Genomic DNA, 10,822 nt, shown 5'->3' on the forward strand with positions numbered 1-10,822 from the left:
ATGATAACTCACACATCTCAGCCCTGATAACTTATGTGCCCCAGTCTTTTTGGTAAATTTGGTGACCATGTGGGGGGAGGGTGGTTGATGAAATATACCCTTGGTAACTTTTTGTGTGAATAACATGATAACTCACACATCACAGTCTGATAACTTATGTGCCCCAGTCCTAATAACTTTGGCGACGGTGGTGAGTGGTGGGGGAGGGTTGTTGACGAAATACACCTCTAGTAACTTTTTTGTCAATATCATGGTAACTCACACATCATAGACCTGATAACTTTGGTGTGTGTGGGGGGTGAGGGGTGGTGATCAAGTATCCCCTGGTAACTTTCGTGTGAATAGCATGGTAACTCACACATCAGAGACCCGAAACTTATGCATCCCGGTCCTGGTACTTTTTGCGAGGGAGGGGTGATGAAATATATCCCCGATAACTTTTATGTGAATAGCACGGTAACTCACACCTTGATAGACCTGATAATTAATGTACCCCACTCGTTGGTAAATTCGGTGACTGGATGGGCGAAGGGTGGTTGATGAAACATATGGTAATTTTTTGTGTAAATAACATGATAACTCACACATCGTAGATCAGATAATTTATGTGCCCCAGTCCTGGTAAGTTTGGAGACGGTGATGAGGAGTGCTGGAGGGTTGTTGATGAAATATACCTCGTTAACTTTTGTCAATATCATGGTAACTCACACATCATAGACCTAATAACTTAGGTATAAACAACGCGATAACTTTATACCCGAATAAAAATTTATTGAATCATACCCCGGTTCATTATGTGCAAATAGAACGGTAATGTATGCATCCGGGAGCTGATAACTTAGATATAAATACCACAGTAAATTTGACCCAGGGGGAAGAAGTCGTTTAAAACACATCTCTGGTCACTTCTGTATAAATAACATGTTAATATACATATAACATAACTGATAACTTTACAGTAACTTTTGACCAAAAAAGTGATCTAAACATGTCAACACGAGATCTAGTTTTGAAGTTCTCATCGTGGTGGATTTTTTATGTGAAAACGATTTTTCAATCAAAATTGACGGTTTGAGTTATAAAACATTTTCGAAATAGTGAGGATTTACAATTACATCAGGTTTTCTGTGCTCTACTGTTTTTGCATGAGGAGAGAATGTTGGAGGAGCAATTTTTACGCCCCGGTAATTTCCATGTAAACATGATGGTAACTGACGTACCACACAGGTGATAACTTACTTAGCCTAGGTCTGGTAACTTTTCACCCGAAAAAAATCATCGAAACATACCAACATGGGATTTAGTTTTGAAGGTTTCGTCGCGACGAATCTTTTATGTGAAAACGGTTTTTTAATCGGACCAACGGTTTCAGCTACAAAACATTTTGAAGTTTAATTTCTAATGGAATCTTTGCTGACATCATCTTTTTTTCTTATCTACATGCATGCATTATTAATTGGGTTCAATAGGACGTGCACTCCATGCAAACCAAAATATGTGTATGGGAGATTGCACCGCAACGCTGCATGCGAGATTGCACATAGATGTGAAGCGTTGTTTCAGCCATCGAAAGTATCGTGCGGATCTGATGGTTAGCGACCAGTCGACTGGTGGTTAGTCGCTTCCTTCGCCATATATAGCTTCTTCGTCATGATTCAGGTTCGTCAACATGGTGACACACACGCACCTGAAACCACAGAATCCATCATCCACATGTAAGGTAACATGTCTAAAGGCGTGAATCGCGACACCTGCTCATTCATAGTCAACACACGAACCTGCTAAGCTAGAACTGAAACTCTGAGGGTTGAGGTTGACCATGAAACATAACCATATATCAAATCTGCACAAGATGTACTCAACCTGCTTCAATATGTTAAGGATACCATGGAAATGGACTGAAAGAACAAATACTAAACCTGCTTCAATATTGCACGAAAACATGTGATATTTGGCACACATGTGCCATATAAGCAAAACTGTCACACATCTATTTCTTTCATTTTAAAGTATCATACGATCCCTCGTCTTTTTACCTCGCCTCCTCCCAAATGACCCCGCAGGCTCGCGCGAGAAACGTGCTTCTCCCGCACATCTCGGGCGCTCACCCTCGAGAAAACTGTCACTTCTTCACGTCTACCACATGATTTCTCCTCAGGACAAAGTTACCATGATATTTGTATGCAAGTTATCAGGCCTGTGTTGCATAACTTACCGTGCTATTTACATAGAATGTATCAGGTACTATGCTTCAACAACTACACCCCTTCAAAGTTACCACTGTGTTTTGTACACAAGTTATAAGGTCTTTGATGTGTAAAATACTGTGGTACTTACACATAAGTTATCATGGTATATGTACATCAACCTCCCCCCGGTCAAAGTTACCATGGGGGATTGTACATGAGTTACCGGGTCTACGGTTCATATATTATCATGGTACTTGCACCTAAAAACCTGGGTGTGTTTCGGTAGCTTTTTTCATAGCTCAAAAATTACCATAATGTTTTTGCGTAACTTATCACGTCTATAGCACTTGTGCCCCTCATGACACTAAACATTATGTGACTTTCCCGTAGCACGCCATGTGTTGTGTTCATCCAAGAGGCCCACGCGCGAGGCGAGTGTATGTTTTTAACAACTTATTTTCCTTTGGTAAAAAAGTTACCATCATGTTTATATTGCAAGTTATCGGTTATGCGGTGCTTATATTATCATGTTATTTACACAAAAATTATTGGGAATGTTTTGAACAACTTTTTCCCGGGGCAAAAAGTTATCATGGTGATTCTAGGTAACCTATCAAGCCCGTAGTGCTTAAAATATCATGCTATTTACACAAAATTTATCAGGGATATGTTTCAACAAATCCCCCTCCCCCTCCACACGGGTCAAAAACTTATCATGGTGTTTAGTTATCGCAGTGCATATGTCTTCATACTATTTACACATAAAAATGTCAGGGGAGGAAGGTATACTACCGTGCTATTTACACAGAAGGTACCGGAGTATCTTTTCAAAAAAAAAAATTCCCTACGGTCAAAGTTACCATGGTGCTTCTACCTCAGTTATCAGATGTGCGCTGCGTATATTACCATCTATTTACACATAAATTATCGGGTATCTTTTCATATTTATCTTCCCTAATGGTTAAAGTTACCACGATGTTTGTATCTAAATTATCAGGTCTATGGCGTGAATGTTATCATGCTATTTACAGAAATGACCGGAGGGCGGGTTGAACAAATTTATTCCCAATGATCAAAGTTGCCACGATGCTTGAAACAAAAAGTTTTTCAGTGCTAACATATTAAAGGCAAAAACATGTCAAAAACAGTATTTTCCTTAGAATGTTCAACAATGAGTGCCATAGGTGAGGCGGTTAGCTCCATTTGTTAATTACATGTGGACTAGAGATCAAATCCTAGTCCAAGCATTATTTTTGCTGAAAATTAAGAAGGCATGTAGGGCCAAAAATGACAATTACGAAAATTAGGAAGGCACGAGCGGGTGCGCCCGATAAAATCGGGGAGGACATGCAGAAAGGAAAGAAATCGGGGGAGGATGTGAGGGAAAGGAAAGAAATCGGGAGGTCGTGCGGGAAAGGAAGGAAATCGAAAGAGAATTGATGGCGTTGGATGCGTGTGGCAGTTTCGCAATCTGCCACACGGTTGGCATATACATATTTTAGCGTGGACAAAAAAAGGCTAAGCAAAAATTTGTGTTAATCCAACAAGATGGAGCACTTACCACCTGGAAGCAATTGCATGCACCAGAGAATCGACCAGTACTGCAAGGAAGCCATCGATGAAAATACCTTTGTGCTCTGAGACCTGCAACATTCGATAGCCTGGAGGTTAGGATAATTACCACATTCCAAATTACAAGAAAAGCACCACGATATATTACCTTCGGTGTTATATGAATTTTCTCATAGGATATGTTTAACAGAAATATTCTCTCGCTTTCTAGTACACGGAAATGTATACAACAGGTCAAACATATAATTAAGCGGTGCCACTTACTACATGAATGGTCACATAGCTATTTCATCATAGGCACTGAAGAATATAGGAAATGACACTCTTGAAAGGGAGTATTGCCATGGAACAGTCAAACATCATTGCCTCACGGTGAATGACACAATGTTGTCGACTTGATGGCCAAAGGCCTTCGCACGGTAGACTGAGGCGGACAATATATTGAATTCATACTCCAGCCAACTCATTCAAAAATCCGAAATGATGGAGGGAGGCGGACAATATATTTCAACACTCCCCCTCACGTCTAGGCTATTTTAGTCCTTAAATGTGGGATCGATGTAGGCCACAGAATCGTTTTATTTAATACTGCGTTGGCAGGGTCTTGAACTCAAGACCTCTTGGCTCGGATACGATATTGAATTCATGCTCCAGCCAACTCATCCAAAAGTCCGAACTAATGAGACAATATATTTCAACAAAATATAGGTGGCAATAAGAGGTAGATAGCTGCTACTTTTACATGTATATAAGTAAGTTCACGGATCCATAATCTCTACAAGGGTACCACATTGCAGCTAGCAATTTGAGCATGTGACATGTATCACGTAGCTGTTCCAGGAAGCCTGACGGAATATATAAATCAGCACTATATATATGTAGTAGAGAGAAGAGAATAAATTGGTAACAACAGCTAGTTATGCTTGGCTGCGGGGAGGTTTCGTTAGTTACCTACCCTGGATATGTTGCTTTTAAATTCTTGGCTTGGTCGGTTAGCTCAGGACTGCATCTCATTACAAATAGATCTTGCAAGGAAGCGGGGAGGCCCTCCTTGGGCAGTAACTGGATTTCTGGACAACTATCGATTGATAGAAGCTCGAGAGAAGAAAGTCTGTGTAACCCTCGAGGGAGGGATGGAAGACCTGGGCAATTCCAAAAGTACAGTTGTTGGAGGGAGGTGAGGAGCTGAAGCGCATTCTCTTCCTCTTCCGTGAAGCTCTCAACCCGCTGGTCAAACCGGATGTATAACTCGTGGAGAGTAGCGGCGAAGAGGCTGCATACGGGTGCAACCAGCACCGCCGAGCTGCTATCCACTGAAAAATTATCCAATTGAAAGCAGCCTGCATCAGGCAACAACTGTTTGGTCTTGTTTGCAACAACCAATTCTGACAAAAGATCTCTGCTGCTAAAGAGCGAGGACGATCTCGTCCCATGTTGTTGACCACCAGTTTCTTGAGGTTGACAGCTGTGATGAGAGGATTGAACCCATCTACTTCCAAATTCTCGCAATCTTCAAGTTTTAGACTTGTCAAAGATGTAAGGTTTGAGAGCAGAGAAATTGACAGAAAGCCTGGATCTTCTACAATCATAAGTTCCTTAAGGGAGGTTAGCTTTGGGAGTTGCGCCCATGTAAATTTTGATGCAACTTGAAAAGCGCCACTATGCCTTGTCAAAGACAAGTCATGTTCAGGGTGCTCCATACAACCATGAATTACCGGCATGGAGGGCAGGAACAACTTGGGGCAGTTGATAATTCGAAGTGTCGACAGGCTGGTATAAGAGGCAGAGCCCTCCCGCAAGAAGGGCAAAGCACCCAGATTGGGGCATCCATTGCAAAGTACAAACTCAAGCCTTGAAAACAAATGGGCATTAAGCGTCCCAACCCACTCGGTTAATTCTGGCAACCAAACAAGGACAATCTTCTTCAACCGCGAAAAACTTCTGTCTGTAATGTCAGAAGAGCCAGATATGATCTGACCAAGTCTAGGAATATTCCTCAATGTGAGTGACGTGAGATGTAGCAGACGCCCAAGTGGAAGAATGGTCCAAGAAACATCCTCTAGGCAGAGGGACGTCAGCATTAGTAGGCCAATGGAACCACACAACCAACTAGGACAGATTGAGCCACCGTGATTTTTAATAACAAGTGATTGAAGATTTGGATGTGGTTCAAGACCATCAATAACATCAGATAATTCTGTACTATCACCAAGGACCTCAGATTCTCCCTGATCGTGTTCTGTGCCCCAAAGTAACTCCAACTTTTTCAAATCAGCTTTTGACACCAGTTTGGCATTTGTAGCCTCTTCTTGGGTTGCCACCTTTTCAAGATTATATATACTGAGTTTTCCTCCAAGCTCAGTTAACTTACCCAACTCACTCAATTCAAATCCAACACTCTCTTTCTTGACATGAAATTTTCTAAGCCCCTTCAAGCATTTCATCTTTCCAACCTCAGGAATATCGGAATTGAGTTCTTTTGTTACTAATAAATGGCATAAATTGGTAAGGTGGCTAATGTCTTTAGGCAACTTATCACTACCATACCACCTACTTAGGTCCAAATATTTCAAGTGATAGAATCTGCATAATATGCTAGGCAAAGTCATTTGTGAGCTAGAGTTATATCTTGTAATTTTTAGGTATCGGAGGTGGATAAATTTTGAAAGGTTGTGTGGGAAATATTCTGGGGACTCGACATCTATGTATAGGACACGAAGACCTTTTATGTCCTTGAAAATATCTTTCAAAATCACATCAATAGTTCCTGCATGTCCTCTAAAAATCATCAAAGTACGCAAATTTACAAAGTCTACATCGCTCTTAAATTTAACAATTTCTCCCGTGAAGTTCCCATCATATTTGTTTTTCATGGTGATGGACAAGTGACGAAAAGATTTTGGGGTGGAAATGGCTCTAAAACTTGCACTACTATATATATTGAGGCATTCTTTTGATGAAATATTTCGTGCTAATTCATGCAATAGATCATGCAATACATAATATTGATCCTCCCGATCATCATTCTCCTTCACAAGAAAACCATTGTCCACTAGTTCGTCCATGTAATTCTCATCTTTGTCTATGATTCCGATTGCAATCAAAAAATATATAATCTCTAAATTCTTAAACCTATGATCTTCAGGGAACAAGGCAAAATATGGGAAGCATTTTTTTAGATGGAAAGGAAGGTAATCATAGCTAATTCTTAAAGATGGCAAAATGTCATCAGCATTTTTTTCGTTTTGCCATTCATTGTTTTCAAGTACTCTCATCCAATATTCCCAAGATAGATCCTTTTTCAACATTCGACCAACTGTTTTGGCTGCTAGAGGTGAACCCTTCAACTTCTTGGCAATATCCCTTGCAATACGAGTCAAGCCATCATGGTAACCCTCAGGTTTTTGTCCAGCAAATATAAATGATTCAAAGAATGTGAAGAATTCATCGGGCTCAAGGCCTTTCAGTGCTATTGGGTCAGTTGTTTTAACAATATCAGCTTTAGACGGGAACCGAGTTGTGACAAGAACCATGCTACCCTTGGCCTCGCCCTTCATGAGTGGAGCTAGCAGATTTTCCCAACCTTGGCTATTGCATTCCCATATATCATCCAAGACAATTAAAAACCTTTTAGGCTTGAGTTCCCGCGTGATGGATATTTGGATCTGATCTAAACTTGTTGATTGGTTTACGGTTTTCTTTCCTTCTATGCAGCTAAGGATCTCTTGGCTAACCTTAAACACGTCAAAATCAGTTGACACACAGACCCAAGCCCTAACAGGAAAGTGTTGTTGAGTCCTTTCATCATTGTATAGGTGTTGGGTGAAGGTTGTCTTTCCAATACCACCCGGACCAACTATAGGAATAACAGAAAGGGTCTCACTACTATTTGTGATGATATCTTTTATAGTTTGCTCAAACACATTTCTCCTTCCAAACAATCTATCTTGTACAGTGGTTGATCCTATAAGAGGCCGTTTGAGGGTGACAAATGGACTGTTGCTGCTATGCTGCGGAATTATCTTGAGTAATTTGGACACTGGGTCACATAAAGAGTGTATTTCCTCAACCACTGACTGGATTTTCTTAGACATCTCCACTCTGTCAAATGGCAACTTATCTCGACCATCACAATAGGGATTGGTTGCGATGTGTGGATTATTAGTAACATCGTCACGATGCATATGTGAACAAGAAAAGCATGCAAGGCAGTTACCAATAGTGTGGCGAAGAGCAAGCCGACCATGGCGAGCATGACCTCGAAGCTCATCACCCAGATCCGGTACGGCATAGTTGGTGCCGTCGAGATCATCCTGGATGATGAAGTAGTGGAGCTCATCCAGTGCATCCTCAGCCTCGTCAGCCTTGGTGCTGAGCTCCTGCATCAGCCCTTGGAGACCGTGGTTGTCAACCACGCCACTTCTCTGAGCCTCGTGCAACAGTCCTTGCGTGAACATCAGGTCACGCTTTATCTCCCTGCAATTGAGGCCGAGCTCAGCGCTAGCAACATACGCCCCCACAAGCTCATTGGAAAGCAGAGTCAGCACGCTGTCGACGAGCCCGGTGGCGAGGCCAATCGCCGCCTCCATCTCCTATGGGGCTGGGGCGGACAGGGAAAAAGTGTCTAGTTTGTGCTGTGGTGGATATGGTACCAAAGGCTGTGTGTTGTTTATGTTCGCGCAGTGAGAAGAGGGTCTGGTGGATCCCTTTTATAGCGTGGTGCACTACTGCTTCAACCGTTCATTCATGTGCCATCTGGGAAGCCACAATGCATGAACCTTGTGACATTGCTGTCATGGCTCCCATCAAGAAAGCAACAACGTTGATACACCCAAACACGAGGAGCTGATCAGTTCAGAGAAAAACTGTACCAGATTGACTGGTGACTAGGCAAAGGCGAAGCTGTCACCGTTCAATTATTGTTGTATGCTGCAGCCAAAGGATTCCCATCTAGAAAAGAGCCAAACAATCTTCATCCCCGTCCCAATCAAAGATATTTTTTGTGTGGCCAAGTAACCAGTTTCGTTGCTAGCCAAGAAGCTATTCCGGATCCATCCAAAACAGTGAATAGCAAGCAATTCGTCTGTTCCATGTGAATGTGGTAGTAGCTAGCGATGGATTCCTAGAAAGAAAATGATGGCCGATGCTACCTTTCCCTTGGCCTTGGGTCGATGTGAATGTCGAGGCCTTAATTCCATCCAGCACAGAGATGCTCAGCACGGTATATGTCGGTATCATGACTGTGGCCATGTCGGTTTTTATGTGAGCGTGGTTAGAAATACTCTCTTGAGCCTCCGTCGATTGGATCCGTTGGGATCTCCGTTGGCGCCTATACCGGAGCTGCAGTACAGTGCAAAGCAGGGGAGCTCGATGTGAGTTACACGGGTGGGGCACGGTGCGCGGTAGACTCGAGACGGTGGAGGGGCAAGCCTATCGCCGGTGAGGAGGAGCTCCCCGCGCCGTCGCCGGGAGTAGTCCCGTCCGTCCGCCCTCGTCGTCCTGCCAACTGGAGGCCCAGCCGAGGCCAACCACCAAACGATGGTACCACAAGGGCCGTTAACTGTTTGTGAGAGTACTGGCCCAGCCCGTGACTCAGTACATGGCCTAGTCTATTTTCACTGTTTTTTTATTTTCTTTTTTTACTTTCTTTTTTTCAATAAGAAGGCTATCTGCACTAAAACGATGCAGCCATATATTATTGAAAAAAAATCCAGCAGCCGAACAGCCTCGACCCGGAAATAAAGCGGCAAACAAACCCGAGCCTGTATACCTCGCGATAGTAACTCCCCCAGATATCCACTAACCCTATGTTACAAGACACATTAGAAACAAAAAATACACAACTCCTAGGCTACGACTTTAAGAAAGAATCGCTGCACGTGTGTCGATGATGGCAAGTCCACCACAAGGTTGAACTCTGAATTGTCATCCCTAAAGCCAAGCTTCAGTCCATCACCTTCAACAAAGACGCGATGTAGGCGCGCGTCGACATGGCCCTATTAGAGATCTTGTGTTTCCACTGGAGTGCATAAACTCGTCGTTGAAGCCGTATGTACCATCCGCCCTTATCCGTCTACTGACTTCTCGATAGCCAGATACCTTTGGAGAAGACAATGGAAGACAAAGACGCCCAATACCGCCTGCCTTCCGCTACTGTCGCACCATCTTCGATCCAATAGCAACAGGCTAAACAAGACACCTCCGCCAGAGCCACCGTGCATCACCTGCTGGTAGCAGGCATGACTTGACGTCTTCGTATAAGACATCGTGTGTAGCATTCGGCGGTAGCGCATCCACCGGTGCCTTCACCTGCCGGCGACAGGTACCACCCGAAAATTCTGAAAGAGGCACATGTGTCACCTATCAAGCCGCATCGAACAAATACGGAGAAGATCTTCTCATTCTTGACACGCTCTTAGCAAATACATATATGATGCGAATACAGAGCAATAAGAGTGGACAATCGGAGTGTGTGATGCCCAATTATATTTTCGGAGAAGCGTGTCCTTGGCCTTGTCAGCATATTCTTCAAACTCAACCCCCATCCCATACACCAAATATTTGTTTAGCCATACATGTACACTCACTACTCAAAAAATATAATACATACATATTTTTTCTCAAGTCCTTGCTTGGGAACTGAAGTGCATTACTAAGTTCGAGCCTTGTGAGTTCCTTTTAATTTTGGGAAAAGTATATTTTTTGTCCCTTAATTTTTTTGAAAGTATATAATTGGTCTCTCAGCTCCAAAACCAACAAAACTTGGTCTCTGAATTTCTCAAGCCGGATAAGTTTAGTCCCCAGTACAGTTTTGGATGGTTTTGTCACAGTTTTGTGTGCGACCCACTTATCAGCTTTTGAAAAAAGAAATAAGAGGAGCACTAAAAAATTTATTGCGGGTGTGGGGATCAAACCAGCGTTGCCACACGCTCACCCTAGCCAGCTAAACCCACATAATACCAGTTTGCTTAGAAGTATATCAGCCGTGGGATTAGGAAAGCATCGACGGCAAATGACCCGTCTGACAAAAGTCTCCTATCAGACTACTGAATGTAAGTGTT

At 42.8% G+C, this 10,822-nt stretch overlaps 1 protein-coding gene across 4 annotated transcripts; it reads right to left on the bottom strand.

The window, feature by feature from the left end:
- Nucleotides 1-755: 755 nt before the first annotated feature.
- On the bottom strand, nucleotides 756-8,436 carry LOC123149814 (uncharacterized). 4 transcript variants are annotated; one of them, XR_006474853.1, is made up of 4 exons: nucleotides 7,978-8,436; nucleotides 3,751-3,833; nucleotides 1,779-1,843; nucleotides 761-1,687 (listed from the first exon to the last, which is right to left on the bottom strand). XR_006474853.1 is itself a non-coding variant. In XM_044569553.1 (3 exons), the coding sequence occupies exons 1-3, from the start codon at nucleotides 8,348-8,350 to the stop codon at nucleotides 1,838-1,840; spliced, it is 462 nt and encodes a 153-aa protein (XP_044425488.1). In that variant the 5' UTR covers nucleotides 8,351-8,436; the 3' UTR covers nucleotides 756-1,837. The 4 variants fall into 4 exon arrangements, 3 of the variants coding, with proteins under 3 accessions (XP_044425488.1, XP_044425486.1, XP_044425487.1); XM_044569553.1 differs by having other exon boundaries at nucleotides 756-1,843; XM_044569551.1 differs by having other exon boundaries at nucleotides 1,433-3,833.
- Between the last annotated feature and the right edge of the window lie 2,386 nt (nucleotides 8,437-10,822).

The sequence above is a fragment of the Triticum aestivum genome, chromosome 7A, assembly GCF_018294505.1.
Source record: "Triticum aestivum cultivar Chinese Spring chromosome 7A, IWGSC CS RefSeq v2.1, whole genome shotgun sequence".
Lineage (NCBI taxonomy): Eukaryota > Viridiplantae > Streptophyta > Magnoliopsida > Poales > Poaceae > Triticum > Triticum aestivum.